The sequence below is a fragment of the Corvus cornix genome, chromosome 8 (assembly GCF_000738735.6).
Source record: "Corvus cornix cornix isolate S_Up_H32 chromosome 8, ASM73873v5, whole genome shotgun sequence".
Classification (NCBI taxonomy): domain Eukaryota; kingdom Metazoa; phylum Chordata; class Aves; order Passeriformes; family Corvidae; genus Corvus; species Corvus cornix.
The window spans coordinates 11,168,158-11,183,548 of NC_046338.1; the positions used below are offsets into that span (position 1 = coordinate 11,168,158).

The 15,391-nt window shown below is 57.6% G+C and overlaps 2 protein-coding genes across 2 annotated transcripts; both read right to left on the minus strand.

Moving 5' to 3' along the window:
* Positions 1-2,242: 2,242 nt before the first annotated feature.
* CDC20 (cell division cycle 20) lies at positions 2,243-7,648 on the minus strand. Its single transcript, XM_039556055.1, has 11 exons — positions 7,557-7,648; positions 6,985-7,181; positions 6,274-6,419; positions 5,537-5,633; positions 4,875-5,003; positions 4,317-4,513; positions 3,888-3,982; positions 3,321-3,552; positions 3,088-3,213; positions 2,799-2,916; positions 2,243-2,505 (listed from the first exon to the last, which is right to left on the minus strand). Exons 2-11 carry the CDS (start codon positions 7,175-7,177, stop codon positions 2,327-2,329), a joined length of 1,512 nt encoding a protein of 503 aa, XP_039411989.1. The 5' UTR covers positions 7,178-7,181; positions 7,557-7,648; the 3' UTR covers positions 2,243-2,326.
* Positions 7,649-7,967: 319 nt separating this feature from the next.
* MPL (MPL proto-oncogene, thrombopoietin receptor) lies at positions 7,968-15,227 on the minus strand. The gene is made up of 12 exons (XM_039556183.1): positions 13,612-15,227; positions 11,363-11,495; positions 10,876-11,051; positions 10,408-10,652; positions 10,176-10,332; positions 9,886-10,015; positions 9,442-9,614; positions 9,196-9,338; positions 8,889-9,048; positions 8,628-8,715; positions 8,420-8,507; positions 7,968-8,334 (listed from the first exon to the last, which is right to left on the minus strand). Exons 1-12 carry the CDS (start codon positions 13,712-13,714, stop codon positions 8,026-8,028), a joined length of 1,905 nt encoding a protein of 634 aa, XP_039412117.1. The 5' UTR covers positions 13,715-15,227; the 3' UTR covers positions 7,968-8,025.
* Between the last annotated feature and the right edge of the window lie 164 nt (positions 15,228-15,391).

A 15,391-nucleotide genomic window follows, 5' to 3' on the forward strand; every position in this document is an offset into this window, starting at 1 on the left:
TGAAGCCATAAAGTAGGATCTGGTTGCTGCACTGTTGTTGCTGCTTCTCTGGGAGTAAAGACTTGGACAAGAATTTGTTCTGGTCCGTGCTGAGGTGGTGTGTAATGTTAGTTCAGTGCTCAGAAGTCAACCACTTCAGGAACTGTACGTGATGGTCCTGCTGACATGGATGTTTTCCTGTCAAGCCTCCTTGTCCCCTCCAGGTGCCTCTTGGTAAAGGCAGGACTGTCTTTGCTTTTGCTCAAAATAGTAACAATGCTTTAAACTACATATGCTTGGTATTTTAGAATGGGCTGTTCCCTGCATGTGCTCTGCTCTCCCTTCCTCCAATTGTTCCTGTTAGCTGTGTTCTATGGGCTGGCCATGGCATTTGGTAATTAATATGCTGTCATGCTGTGAACTGAATTCACACCTTGTAGGGCTGTGTTTACTGGGCCTGCTGGATCAGTGCCAATTTCCTTCTTCTGCTCCTCCTCACTCCAGGACTGTAGGGACCAGTATGGGGCCAAAGACCCTGCAACATCATTACCCTCTAGTCATGCTCAGAGGACCTTCAAGGGCTGTGTAATGCCCAGCTTATGGGGGTGGGATATGTGCTAAGGAGAAAGAGCCTGTCAGAGAAAGCTGAGCTGCTCTTATATGGGAGTGAAAAAGTTACAGCAACTTTGAGGCATATAAAGCCCTCCTTCCAGGTCAGGGACCAGGGGAAGGGTTAATCAGCTGTGGGCCTACAGGGCAAGCCTGTGTTAACTCCCAGCACCTAAGTTCAGGGATGTGGGGCAGGGCTCCTACAACAGCAGCACAGCTCTGGAGAAGAGCCCAACCTTGCATCTGGGTTCCTGTCTGCTTCCCCATTAGATACAGCTGCTGCCCTAGGATTTGTGTGTGAAGAGGGAGAGCTCCTTCCTTGGACCTCCTGTGATCTTTCCCAAGTGGCCAAATGGGGATGCACCAGCAGCCCTGCTGGGAAGGTGCTGGGCTCAGCTGCTGTTTTTCGAGACTGTGCCCCCCAAATCAGCTGTGTGTGGTTGCACCCTCACTGGTCTTGGCACAGCACAAGTTGGTGCTTCCACTGGTCACCTCTGAAGGTTCCAGCTGGTTTAAAGCTCAGGAGGCAGAGCTGGTGCTAGGTACAGTGTGGTACTGTGCAGAGGGGAAGGTGAAAACAGTTAATAATCCACCCTCAGCTAATCACTGAGGGCTGATGGGAGGTACAGGCTTTGTGGAGCTGCTTTGGCCAAGGTGCTAATCAGCTGTGCAGTGTCCCCAGCAGCCCCTGGCAATGCTGGTGCAGCAGCTGAAGGACAGGCTTGATGGGTCTGGTGCAGCCCCACAACCTCAGACACTGTGGCTCCACTATGCAGAGCAGCATGGCTGAGCTGGCTCTTGCTCATGTCAGGTAAGGCCTCAAATATGTTCCATGCAACTTGCTCCAGCACTGGAAAACTGCTCCAGCCTGGAAAAAAGGCATTTTTCCAAGTGTAGGGGAGTCAAGCTCTAACAAACGTCAGCTGAGCCCTGGTGCCCCCTTCCCTGCATGAAGCCTCAGCTAGGCACCAGGGCTTCCTGTCAGCAGGAGGGGAAGACACATCAGAGTTGTTGGAAGAATATGTGACTAAGGGCTGAGCACAGGGTTGGTGGTGCTTTGCATGGCTCTTGCATGACATTGGGACTGGCTGTGGCAGTGTAAACTAACCTTTTGTTTAGCATCAGGCTTTATGCCAGTGCCAGCCCCTTTCTGGCCTTCGGGGTAATGACAGCTGTTGCTGTATGTTTCCCCTCCTCCTTTTCTTTTCCAATAACAATTCAGTACTAAGCTCACTGCAAAAGTAGCTGTTCTACTCCAGCACCCTAAGCCGGCACTGCTGGCTGCCTGGAGCTGAACAAGACAAACTGAAGGGTGCCTGCAGAGCCACAGTAAGACCATGTGGTCATGAGACAGAACACAAGAGAAACTGGGGCCACAGACACTATACTTTCAGTTGAGCCTGTGGTGGAGCTGCTGTGCTTGTAGTCAGCATCTAGAGGGGGCAGGTGCCATACCTAGTGTAGCTGGGACAGAAACAGAACTGCAGCCCTTGCACAGCATCCTGCTGCTAGGCTGTGCTAGGCTCAGGCTGCCTGTAAACTGGCCCTAAAGAACAAAGGCTCCAGCCCTTGCCCAGTTCCCCAACCTCAGGGATGAGGGACTTGGGTCTGGGAGCAATGGCTTTTTCTTCCATCAGATTCCATTAAGAAAAAGTCAAGTTAAGCAGTTTATTAACATTTAAAATACTGTACAGTGTGTAAACCACCTATCCCCCCTCCCCACAACAACCCAGTACTCTCAGCGGATGCTCTGGTGAATGATGCTGCTTTTGGCACTGTTTGCCTTCTCTTTCTCCTTCTTCTTTATGGGGTCCATCTCAAAACAGCGCCAGAGCCTCAGTGTTTCATCAGCAGCTGCCGAGGCCACTGTTGTACCATCAGGGCTCATGGTCAAGTTCAAGATTCTGGCAGTATGACCTGAGGATGAGGAGGGTGCAGTCAGGGCTGAGCTGATCGGCACATGGCACATTGACTTCTGTATGCTCCCACGAGCCATGCCAGCTTGCATAGCTGGTCCCCCCACTGGCTGTGGCAGCATGAATTCAGACCCAAGCATACATTCAGAACAATGGTGTTTCTTCCACAGCCCACGGGCCTGCCGTGCTCCTAGCACCAGGCCCCCTGTATCAGTGATGCTGCAGGCTCCAACAAAGGATTGCAGCTGCCTTCAACCTCTAACAGCCCCCCTGCCCCAGGCCCTGTCCACCTACCTTGCAGCTCTGCGACCTTGGTCATTGTTGGATACTTCCATAGAACCAGCTGATTCTGTGCAAAGCCATGGCCTGAAACGAACTCCTTGTAGTTTGTTGACCACAGGATAGAACAGACCTGAGAAGAGGCCGTAACACAGGTAAGACAAGCTGCTTATGTTGCTGCTCACCACTCAGAGGTGAGCATGGTCCCTCTCCTTTCCCATGCCTCTGGGCCTGAGGAACCGGCAGCTCTGTGTAGGTGTGCTGCCAGAAGGTGTTTGTCTCCAAGCAGATATTCATGTCTCACCTGGGAATGGGCATCAACAGTACTGAGGCAGGCGCCAGAACACACGTTCCAGATGCGGATATGTCTGTCACTAGTGCCACCTCCGGTGGCTAGAACGTTCATCTGCCAGGGGCACCACGCCACAGCCTGAGAGAAGAGTTCAGTTTAAGACATGCAAGAGGCAACCTGCACCCAGCCAGTGCTGCACATCTGCCTTGCACACAGACATCTGTCCATGGCAGCCCTGTGCTCACCTTGACAGCACCCTGGTGCTGAGTGAAGGTCTGTACAGGAGCAAAGTCTCCGCCACCCCCTTGGGTGCATGGCCAGACATTCACCAGATTGTCATTGCCACCACTGGCCAGGTATCTGCCATCTAGAGACCATTTGAGTCCGCACACCTCCTGTGTGTGGCCAGCAAGGGTGGCCACATGATGCTCAGCTACTCGGACATCATGGTGATGGATGTGGCCAGTCCGTGCCCCACTGCAGAGAAAAGAGAAGGTTTGCAGGGTCAGGCTGACATGTTTTCACCCAAATCCATTTTTTGTTGTTGCAAGACTACTGCACCTGCCACTGCATTTCAACCAGTGTTACCAGCAACACTGGTCTGTTGGTGTGAATGAAACAGGCACACAAGCTCTTTACAACTTCAGCACAAAGTGCAATACAGATGAGAGACCTTCTCCTCACAGTGCCAACCCAAGCCAGGACAGAAACTTCTCCCTGCCATCCCTAACCCACACCATGCATAGCTTGAGGTATAGGAATTTGTAACTGGCAACTGCCCTCGACCCACTCATCTCCACCCACTGCTTTACCTGGAGAGGATGTAGCTGTTCCAGCTGAGGGTTCCTACACGGGCACAGTGGCTGGTCATGTTTCGGAGACGTTTCTGCTGCTGAATGTCCCATAGCTAGAGAAGCAAAGCAATAAGTTCTCCAGAGGAAATCCAATCCTGTTTCTATGCCCTAGGGATCTCACTGCACAGGCTCTGGCATTCAGCCATATGGGAGCAGAGAAAATTTGTATCTCATGACTGTTTTGCAGAAGGTAACACCCCTTATCAGAAAACCCCCAAACCAAACCCTGTCTTGCATGCTGCACTTGTCTGCAGACAGTTCCACCCCACACCAGGCAAGACAAGTCAGGTGCATGTTATCCTTCCCCTGCTAGCCAATCTTTTGTCCTCAGGCCCCACAGTTCTGTCAATCCCTAGACAACACTTCTAGTTTTAGTCCTGCATTCACCTGGACCTCAGCACTACTTGTGCCAACAGCAAGGTAGTTTCCTTCTTTAATCCATGACACAGAGGAAATGTAAACATCTGGATGCTCCATCTGCAGTAGCTGGATAATCTCCCCAGAAGCATGATTCCACAGATAAACAGAGTTGTCCAGAGCCACTGCCAGGAAGTTCTGGGAGCTCCAGTCAATGAGATTCAGATCTACAATTTGAAAGAACAATGTAGGTCACACAATGCTTACTTAGAGAGCCCTGCCCTTCACCCATACTGATGCAGCAGGTGTGTGTGTGTGTACACATGTGCATGCACACATGTACAAGTAAGGGATAGCCTTCTGGGTGTCACTACGCCCAGCTCGTGGGGTCAGGTACCCTGCTCCAAGTCACCTATGCAGTGCCTTAGACCACTGTTCCTGTAAGGCTACACAGGAGCACTCTGGAAGTGGTCTGTGCTAGCTTGGGTGCATAAAATAATACAAACAGCCCAGTTACACTGTCCCAGGAACAGCCCTCTGGTGCAGAATGTTCTGGATGCCCAGCACTCAACACTGCAGCCTACTTACAGTAGTCATTGCGGATCTCTGGTGCATCCAAGATCCGGTCTGGCATCGAGGGAATGTATCTGCTATTCTTCCTGCTGGATCCAGGCGTCATTTTCTGACTGTAGAGTACTTTCAGATTATTCTGATAGCCTGTGTGCAGAGGAACAGGTTTGTTGACCTGAGTTAGTTTCCTCCCAGCTCAGTGTTGCTCACCCAACTAGGAATCCCTTGGAGTGAAAATAAAGTCCTAAGAGATACACTCACAGGAGTGCAAGTGTACTAACATCACTGACAGGCTGAACTGCGGAACCAGGGTGAGCTACAATTTCCTCATTCATGGAAACAAGTTTAACAAACACTTGGGTTTTTGTATCCCATTATGTTTAGTTACAGTTAAGCTAGAAAGTGCACAGCAGAGAGTTTGAATCTCTTACAGACCTCGTGAAGGCTTGCCACCTGCAGTACACGTGAGCAACTCACAGTCATTGCACCTTTCCTAAATAAATTCACTGTAACTGTTATGCCCCCCCTCAACCTCAGGAGCCCTAAGAAAGGAGACTCCAGTATGTATAGCTCTCAGAAGCCAGTTGACCTCTCCTGTGACCACACACAGGACCTCTGTTGCTGTTCCGCTGACCAGATCTCCCCCGCTGATTCAGCTCACACAGACCCTGTTATCATACCTTCTGGAGCATTCTGTGGTTTTCCACTGAGGCGGAGGATCTTCGCCTCTTCTACATCAAAACCATTCAGATTCACTGCCCAGGCTTTCTGTTGCTCCTACAGAGACAAATCACCCAGACTTGTGTTTCAAGTGCAATGCATTTGAAACACAACCGCCACACTGCAGTTAAAACAGACACCTAAGCCCCCTTCTCTTAGTATCAGGAGGTGTACAACTGTGCTGCAAGGGTCAGCCACAGACAGGCAGGTCAAAGCAGTTTTTCCTCAGACTTTCGCACATTGTCCTGCTCACATTTTCACACAGTGGCAAATTCAGTGTCCTTGCCAGTGGGAAAAGCCACAGCCACAAGTGACCAAATGCTTCATAAACAGATTTCAGAACACAGTGTCAAACATTCCAGAATTGTTCCCTGTGTAGACATTGTCCTAGAATAGCTGCCACCAGCAGTTTCACTTTGCATATGCCCACAGCTTTGTGTTTTTGTTGCCTGCTGTATTTTAAAGCTTCATTAGTCAAAAGCTAAATTTTGGTACCAGAAGCAGCATAGGCTAGAGTGCATGGCAATCTCTACAGCTTCAATCTCATCCCAGGCTCCTGAAGCCCAGAGCTGGAAGTAGTGATGGCAGGGGCTTGTCAGTCCCATGTGTCTATAGTTTACTTCTCTGTAAAGGGACAGGAAGGATTAGGTGTTTGGTAGTGGTTGTTGAAGTAATTTTAACTTAGCAATATGCTCACCTTCTTGGTAGGTGATTCCTCAGCAGGGTCATTCTCTTTGGTTAGGAGGAAATTTGCCATCTCCATTTGCAAGGTGCTGCGGTTGGGAATGTAGCGATCCCCCCCAGCCTTTGTGGGGGTGTTTTGAATTTTAGATCCAGATTTACCTGCATTCACATATGAAAATATTGTCTTACATCTATTTAACAGCCTGTATTAGAGCTTTCATGAGAGCAAAGCCAGCACTCTTCCACATCACACCCACCAGACAAGTTGTAGACAAGTAGGACTCTGAGATCTCATGCCGCCCAGTCACAACTAACTTACATTTCCCCCCCTGCCCCCAAGCTCTGGTTAGGGACTGTCAGGAGACAACTCCTTGGGTCTAGAGCAATAATTCCAGAGTCCACAGATAAGGGGAGGATACAAAAACACTGTTGTAGCATGTAAAGCTGTCAGCTGACAGTCCTGCCCACACTTGTCCCAGCATGCAGCTGTACCAGCAAGGGTCACCTGGGGGATTAGCAGTTCGCCAGCCCCAGTGCTCAGAGCTCTGCCCTCCTCATGCTGGGGAGGAGGTGGGTGATTGCCCGGAGCACAGCCCACCTCCTCCTCCCTAACCAGCAAGCCAGTGGGGCAGCGTGGCAGGGAGCCCAGAGCCTCATGGCTACAGACAAGCAGCCTGGGCAAGACTCTCGCACCCAGCCTCTGCCGCTGGTGGCCGGTGCTCACCGGGTGTCTTGGACGGCGTCTTGCTGGAGCTGTGGGAGCGATTGGCCGGCTTCATGGGTGACACGCCGACGGGGCTGGGCCCGGGGCCGCTCTCCTTGGCCTTGCGCTGCCATCGCGCAGGCGGCGCGTTCGGGATCGGCGTGTCCAGCTTCAGCAGCCCATGCAGGTCCGCCTCGAACAGGAACTGCGCCATGGTCCTGCGGGCGGGGGGCGTCAGCCGGGCCCACCGGGGACACCGGCCGGGCTGCAGCCTGCTCCGACAGGGCCCCGCGGGCCTCCCCACCACCGGACCTTCTTCCAAGCCCTGAGGCCGCTCCTCGGGGTGCTCCCACCACCGGACACCCCCCACTCTCCCCAACCGCTCCTCGGCGCGCTTTCCATCAGCCGACACCCCCTCCCTCCGCCTGTCGGGGGCCCTTTCCATCAGCCGGCACCTCCTCCAGCCACAACTCGGGATTCTCTTCGCTAACGGGCATTCTCCCTTCCCCTCGTCCGCTTCACCACAGCCTCCCCTGCTCGAAACTGCGCCTCAAGGCACCTTCCCGGCCGCCCCGGCCCCAGCTCGCTCTCACCTCCGCCGCGCCGCCGCCGCTCGCCCGCCCGCCTGCGCCGCAGCATTTTAAAGGGCGCGCGGACGGGGCCCCGGTTGGCCGCTTTCAAACCCAACGGCCGCGCGCTGCCAGGCGACGGCCGCGCGACGCAACGCGATTGGCTGAGCCGCGGGGCGGGGCGGGGCGACCGCGGGTGCACTTGGGGGCGGGATTGGGGCGGGGCGGTCCGGGAGCAGCGGCGGGGCGGTCCCGGGCTGGGCGGGGCGGTCCGGGACCAGGGGCGGGGCGGTCCGGGAGCAGCGGAGGGGCGGTCCCGGGCTGGGCGGGGCAGTCCGGGAGCAGGGGCGGGGCGGTCCGGGAGCAGCGGCGGGGCGGTCCGGGAGCAGCGGCGGGGCGGTCCCGGGCTGGGCGGAGCGATCCCGGACCAGGGACGGGGAGGTCCGAGAGCAGCGGCGGGGCGGTCCGGGAGCAGCGGCGGGGCGATCCCGGGTCAGGGACGGGGCGGTCCGGGAGCAGGGGCGGGGCGATCCCGGGTCAGGGATGGGCCGGCGAAGGAGGGACCAGGCGGGTGTTTGAGTGGGGATGCGCGTTTATGGTGGGGCGGGGGCGGGGGCCGTCGCGGGTCCCGCGGCTCCCAGTCGCTCATGAGCAGGTAAGACTGGTTGGGCGATGTCGGTGCTGGACAGGCGGCCCCCAGCGTGCTCCGGCGGCGGGCCGCCTCGCCCCGCGGACCGGGCAGCACCTCCAGCAGGCAGGGCAGGACGGCCTCCTCCGGCGGCTGCTTGTCCAAGGCGCTGGCCTGGGGGGACACGGAGTGGACGCGGTGGGGGCTGCCCTTCCAGCTGCCCCGGGGGGAGCTGAGCCGCCCTGCCCCAGCCCCTCACCTGGCCGTGCTTGCTGCTCTCCTGGAGGAAGTTGCCCAGAGCACGGTGCAGGTCAGGAACGGGCGGCCAGAGTTTCTGCTTCACGTTGCTGGTTACGGGGGAAGGGGCATCGAAGGTAACCCCAGACTTGGGGTGCCCTGATGCCCCCGGGCAAGGTGCCCAGGCTTGGTGCTGGGCCTCCCCGCCTGCTCCCGGCACAGCCCTTTACCTGTAGAGGGAGGGGAAGGTGCACCGCAGCCCCAGGAGCATTGCTAAGAAGAGCAGCGGCACCACCGTAACACTGGGGATGAGCCAGCCTGTATCGGAGGAGGAACGCTGGAATTGTAGCCCTTCCCAGACCCACCAACGCCGAGCCCTTTACAGCCCTGCCACCATCTGCCCGGTGCTCCCCATTTCCAGACTCTCCGTCTCCTGCTGTCAGCCGTGTGGCTCTTCTGGCCACAGCCTCCACCCCTGCCCCGTCCCTTACCTGCATCACCCATGGCATCAACCACAACAAGTTTGGACCAGGCGCTCCAGCTGCCCTGGTACCACGGCCCGCCGGGCCGGGCCCGCACCTGGGCGTGGTAGCGGGTGCCTGGCCGTAGGTCCAGGACTTCTCTCCTAGCTGCTCGTGGAACCTGCAGGACCTGCGGGGCAGAGCCGAGCTGGAGGCATGGCTGCTGTGAGGTGGCCGAGGAGCCAAGGGGAGGGTCTGGCTTGCATGCCCCCATGCCTGGCATGTGTCAGCAGCAGAGGCGGGCAGGGCTGCGTGGGGTGTCCTGGCCAGGCCTTACCTTCCAGTCATGGCTGTTCTCCATGGCATAGCGGACCTGGTAGTCCAACTCCTCTGCCAGCACCTCCAGGGGTGGCAGCCACTGCAGGCTCAGCTGGCCCTGTGACACTGTTGCCTGCACAAGCTGTGGGGCATCTGTGAGCACTGTTGGTGTTGGGGACAGGCATGTGTCACTCCTGTGAAATGGGACGTGGGACACCATGTCCCCTGTGAGCCAGGCAAGGACTGTGGTGGCACTGGGACTCACCAGCCTGGTGCAGCCAGAAGGGCTCCTTGAAGTAGCTGAGTGTGGGCAGCATGTGGGTCCGAGTGACATTCACCAGGACGGAGATGGCACTGCCAGCCCTGGGCTGGAAGGTGCAGGCATGGGTGGCCTCTGTCCCCCTGCTCACCTCCTCGCACTGTTGCCATGCATCTTCCCTGTGGGAGAAGTGGGGAGCCAGTCAGTCCCACCAAAGCATTCCCACAGCCAGCATTCCTCCTGCACTTGCCCAGGAAAGCTACTGCTGCCTGAAGTCGGAGGTACAATGTGCCCAGGGAGGGGTGGTGAGGAGGTATGAGGTTGGTGGTGGTAGGGCAGGACAGAACAGGGCATGGGCAGGTGGCCCAGTGTGGGATATTGGGACACAGCAGGACCAGTGGTCCCTGGGATGTGCCTGCCTGAGTGCCATATGCCTGCCATGCCCCTTACCTTGTGCCAGCCCCGCTTGGAGGTGGCCGGTAGAAGAGCTGGTGGGAGCTGTGGGGCTCTGCAGGGTCCCAGCTCCATTCGCAGTGCACGTTCCGCAGGTCAGGAGTACTGCAGCACAGCCCGATGTCTCCTGGGCAGGCAAGAGCCAGGGAAGGAAGGGAGCTGCTTCCCCTTGGTTCCCCAAAACTTGGGTGTTGCACCTCGCCTACAACAGGACCCCACCCTCTGCAGCCCCAGGGTGCCTCCCTGCGGTTCCTGCCAGCACCCCTGCAGAGGGGATGGCTGCTCACCGGAGGAGTGGGGTGTCTCTGCAGCCACTGCCTGTGACCAGGGCCCCCAGATGCCATCGAGGGACGTGCCGTCGGGCTTGCTGCGCACCTGGATGTGGTACCTCATCCCTGGCAGCAGGCCCTGGAGGACCACCCAGGTGTTGGCTTGGACCAGCCTCTGTAGAGAGGAGCCAGGCTGAGGAGCAACTGTGGCCCACAAACCCCCCTGCCCATCCCTGACCGCTCTATGTACCTGCCCCACTCCTGGGGAGGCTGCCCCGGCCCTTGGTATGTGGGTGCTGACAGTTAACTGGATGGAGGGGTCACTGGGATTCAGTGTGGTGCTGCAGGGCATCCCTGAGGAGCTGGCAGGGCAGCACTGCACCTCATAGAGGAAGAAGTTCGGGAAGTCAGCGAGTGGTGGCTGCCACGACACGCAGAGCTGCCCCGCAGCCCCAGCCCAGCGGGCCGTGATGTTTGCTGGGGGGGCAATGAGACCTGCAGGGAACATGCCAGGGTGTTTGCCCTCCTGTGGCAGCCCCGGTCTGGGCAATGCCTGGTCCTGCTGGGGGACGCCTGGAGGTGCCCCCCAAGGCTGCCTCTGTGCCCAGCATGCAGGGCTCAGGGTGTTGCTGGCCCCCGTGGCAGGCAGGGGGTCAGGGGACCCAGGTCTGGGGACTGTCCTGTTGTCACAAGGTATTGTCCAGTCAGAGGGACTCACCCACTGCATCCACGCTGAGCTCCCGCCAATACTTGGTCTGGTTTGTGGTGGCATCCAGCACGCGGAGGTGGAGCTGGGTGAAGAGCCGCACGTCCTGGCTGGGGAAGACGCAGACATGTCGCTTCCCACCAGCCCCGTGGTACCACGTAGAGACCACACACGCTGTGGGCATACCCCTGAGGAATAGAGAGCAGGGTCTTGCAGCACCTCACGCCTGCCTCGGGCCAAGCTTGAGGAGAGGGGATGTGGGGCAAAGCACCGAGACCTCGGTGTCACCATCTCCTTTCCTGTGCCACCATCCACTGCAGGGCGCCATCCCCATGGGACTGAGGGACAGCCAAGGCCCCAGCTGTGTAGCTCCCATGGGCTCTCCATCTCCCCTTGCAGCTAGGAGCTACTGGGATGGCACAGATTGCTGTGACACCCCGACCCTGCTGCTCTCTGTGCAGCAAGGAGGAGGTTGGGCTGTGTCCCCACCATCTCCTACCTGCTGTACCAGTAGTAGAAGTGGCACATCCCAGTTGTTGTCTCCTCCTTCTCTTCCCAGAAGCAGGTGAGGTCCTCAAAGGAGCGGGAGAAACAGAGGATGTCCTCGGACACACCTGCTAGCAGTGCAGCATCTGGGAAGAGTGTGGGCATGAAGGAGCCCCTGGGCACAAACCCGTCCCCATCCCACCTGCTTCCTCCCGCCCCATGCCTGCTGGCATCCGGGACAGCCTGAGCATGGCCAGGGCACAGGTGCTCCCCACCAACTTGGCACACTGGGGAGGGACACGGCACAAATGCTGGCTGCTGGCTTGCACTGGGGCCCTGCCTGGTGCAGGGCTGCCCTCGGCCCCACCACGCCCCCCTCCTCAGTACACGAGGTCCTTGAGGACAAACAAACATCCTGAAATAGCCCTGCGGTCGGGGGGGTGCTCAGGGCCCAGCGATCAGGGGGAAGCACCCCTGCCCTGCTCATGCCGGAAGGTGTGCGGAAGTGAGATAAGGAGGAGCAGCACCCCAGGGAAAGGGAAAGGGTCTGGGGGCTGGTGTGGGGCCATGTGGTCCTGAACGGGGGGGTGGCCCAAACCCCTGCCCAGGGACTGTCCTGGGGGCCTGTGGGTTTCTCTGCCCCCTTCAGAAAACCATGCTCCTTGTCATTGCATGGACAAACTGGAGAATCACACCCTGCAGGATCTCCATGCAAAGCGCTGGTGGCTCTGCTGACACATGGGTGTCTGCCCCTGTTGTCATGGAAGAGGGGACAGCCCCAAGATGCAGATGTGTGATGCACAGGGGTGGTCTTGCTGCCCCCAGGATTGCTTCAGCACTCCCTTCTCCCCCACTCCCTCTGCCCTGGGACCCGCTCCAGCCCTCTTCCTCTTGTTCTTCCTACTGGCATTTGCTGCCTTCCCCAGGGGTTGCCCCCAGCTTTGGGACCCCACAAGCCCGCTGCCAATGTCTACTCCATTTGCTGAGTGTATCCATTCTCTGCTACACACCCACTGCACTGCCAGCTGAGCCCACCCTTGGTAAAGAATGGGCACGGTTCCCAAATGTCCTTGCCACCTTCTCAGTATCCTTCTTCTTGCCCTGTCTCTTCTCTTGCCTGGATCTCCCTAGCCCTGTGTTTCCTTCTTCCCCCCACCACTGTCCCATCTCCCCCACTGCCCCCACACCCGTCCTTTCCTTTTTGCCCCCCATTACCCCAGCCCAGGCCTCATGCAGGCTCCATGACCTCACCCAGCTCCAAGCACCAGGAGATGAAGGGGCCAGGTCCCAGTAGCTCGGTGGCCAGGGGCCCATGGCATTGGTGGGAGGCCACCCTGGTCCTGTAGGCTACCAGAGCATCTTTGCTGAGCACAGGCCATTTCTTAGGAAGGGCAGATGCCCAGCTCGGCAGCCCACAGCAGCCATGCTTGGGCAGTGCTGCCAAGCCAGTGGAGGGCTCAGGGCACAACGATTTTGCAGAGGCAATGGGCAGAAAGAAGATGAGCCCAACCCTGACCTTCTCCCTCCTTCCGAGTCCCACTGCCCCTATGGGGGCGACTCAAAATCTGCTCCCGAGCCTGTCCTAGCCAGATACCTGGAGTAGGGCTGGAGACACAAGCAGGAGATCAACAGGCTTTTATTCAGTTAATGCTTTTTATGGTGTTACAGAAAGTTCTAAAGGGGTTAAAGAGGCTCTCAAAGAATACATGGAGAAGCCTGAAATGAGACAGATGGGGAGTGGCTCTGGCAGGTGCAGTGAGCCAGACTGAGGCCAGCTATCAGCTAAGATGAGGGTGCCTGGCAGCACAGTAACATCATGGCAAGGCTGGCATAGGAGCACTGGGGTCAGCCTGGAAGTGCCACTGCATTGCCTGTGGTGCAGAGCTGTGCCATCAGATGTTAACTTAAGTCTCACTCAAACCCTCATCAAGTCATCCGAGAACTTCTGATGAGTGGAGAGCCCTTCTGCTACCTGAGCGGGACTGGGAGCACCAGGCTGCCATCCCCAGGGACCACCCACAGGCTGCCAAGCTCTGCTTGCAGAGAGCATGGATGTTCCTTCACTCCTAACATCACAGGGTATCCTACAAGTGAGAAGACCACTCCATTGCACACCCTGAACACCCCCTGCACACCCTCCTGGAATGTCCCCTTCCCAATCCTGTAGATTTTGGCTGCTGTGAAGTGCTCGCTGCCCACACCTGGCATTCTAGCTCCTCCCTGGCCCATCCTTTGGGGGAGAAAATAGCCCCAAGGACCTACCTTGGGATGTCACTGGCTCAGGGGCTGGTGGTGGGCTTTGGAGGCTGAGCAGGATGGCAGGGAGCAGTGAGAGCTGCCAGACCTGGCACAGGCAGGCTGCCATCCTGCAACCTGTGTGCCAGGGCCACACATGCTGCACTTGGTCCTTGCCAGTGTCCTGGGAGCAGCTGCGGCTCCTCCGGGCGATACCTTTATCTGGGAAGTGGTGGCTGTGCAGCTCAGGAAGCCTGGCTGGGGGCTCCCCCCTCCCCACCACCAGCACTTCCCTGTGCCTGAAACCACTATGCCACAACCCCTCTGCTGCTGGCCGCAGCGCCAAGAGAGACTGCTCCTATCAGATACGGAGCATGTCCTGCCCTTGTGGCTACTGGCATGCTGGGAGGATGGGGTAGGAAGAAAAACAACCCCCAAGAAACCAGGGAGGCCCCTGTGTGGGGCAGGACAGGCTGTTTGGGCTGCTGTCACATGGGAGCATGGGATATGGGACAGCTAATCTGTCTCCCTTGTGTCCTGTGCCGCCTGGCACTGGCATACTCCAGGTCTGCTCTGCCAGCGGCACTGTCTCTGTGGCTGTGCTGGGAGCAGAGCTGCAGGCACAGGGGGCACTGGCAGAGCCCACAGAGGTGCTGGTGCTGGTGGTGCAGGAGCAGAGCCACCACAGTGAGGTCCCACAGTCATGCTCAACCTCATGCCAGTCCACTACCTCCGCTTGGTACCAGTGGCTGGAGGGTCTTCCACCCTGCCAGGGCACAATACTGTTGCGCAGCCCCGGGGGGCACCAGCCAGGGCACAAGGAGTCACTTGCACATGTGTCCACAGTGCACCAAGGCCAGCAGCTGGGGACAGCACCAGGGGCACTCAGGGGAGACAGGAGCAGCCAGCCCCAACTTGCCACAGACAAATGTTAAAAAAAGCAGAAAGACCTAGGTGTGAGTAGGACTGGTGACACTGCCCCAGACACAATTCCCAGCTAGGAGCAGAGGAGGTGCGGAGGCAGTGGCACATGTCAGGCTGTTTGTGAGGGCCAGTCCCCATCACTGGTTCACTGGGGACCTCAGGGATGGGGCAGAGAGGCTGCTCACTAACAGCTGCAGTTTTCACCAAAGAGCACTGGAGGCCAGAATGGAAAATCAGAATGGTATTGACTGGGTTCAGAGATCTTCTGGGGATAAAAGACTCTTGCCCAGAAGGACAATGCCAATGCCCCTGTCTCCAGCTGGGATACCAGGCTCTGCAGGAGCTGCTCTTGCTTCTTGTGGGACTGCAGAAGATGGATGGACAGGCAGCTGGATGGCATGTCCAGGGCTGAGCAAGCTGAAGCCAGCAGAGGTGAAGCCCCCCGCTGTCAGGGTAACAAACAGCCGCACTGCAGGTGAGGGACCGAAGCCTGGGACAGGAGCTGCTGCAGGAGGGTCAGCTCAGAGCCCAGGCAACCCTCGAGGGACGGGCACGTGAGGGTCACCCCGGCAGCACATGTTTTAGCAGGCTGGTCAAACACAGCCATCACTTTGCCAGATGTGGGAAGTTACTTGATGGCTTGGCACAGTGCTGGGAGGTGTCAGCTGGCCAGGATGGGAAGGGTGTGGAGTTGCACAGCTCCGCAGGACCCAGCTGGGGGAGTGGGGCCATCCCTTTGAAGAGCAAGCAACCGAATGGAAGCTGCAGGAACAATTTTCAAGCATGCAAGAGGCAGCTATGCAAAAGAAGGACATAGTCTGTTCTCCATATCCCTTTGGGGACAGGACCAAGTCTTAAATTGTTTCTGTGGGAAAAGATCCCA

What these genes read in the sequence shown, in the direction of transcription:
- CDC20 (XM_039556055.1), bottom strand. Translation starts at nt 7,177, where the DNA reads ATGGCGCAGTTCCTGTTCGAGGCGGACCTGCATGGGCTGCTGAAGCTG. An exon ending in ACCACAGAATGCTCCAGAAG is followed by an intron (nt 5,004 to 5,536) that starts GTATGATAACAG and finishes CTCTGCACACAG; the next exon opens with GCTATCAGAATAATCTGAAA. An exon ending in AGAGATCCGCAATGACTACT is followed by an intron (nt 4,514 to 4,874) that starts GTAAGTAGGCTG and finishes TTCAAATTGTAG; the next exon opens with ATCTGAATCTCATTGACTGG.
- MPL (XM_039556183.1), bottom strand. Translation starts at nt 13,714, where the DNA reads ATGGCAGCCTGCCTGTGCCAGGTCTGGCAGCTCTCACTGCTCCCTGCC. An exon ending in AGAGACACCCCACTCCTCCG is followed by an intron (nt 10,016 to 10,175) that starts GTGAGCAGCCAT and finishes TTGCCTGCCCAG; the next exon opens with GAGACATCGGGCTGTGCTGC. An exon ending in ACCTTCCCCTCCCTCTACAG is followed by an intron (nt 8,508 to 8,627) that starts GTAAAGGGCTGT and finishes CCCCGTAACCAG; the next exon opens with CAACGTGAAGCAGAAACTCT.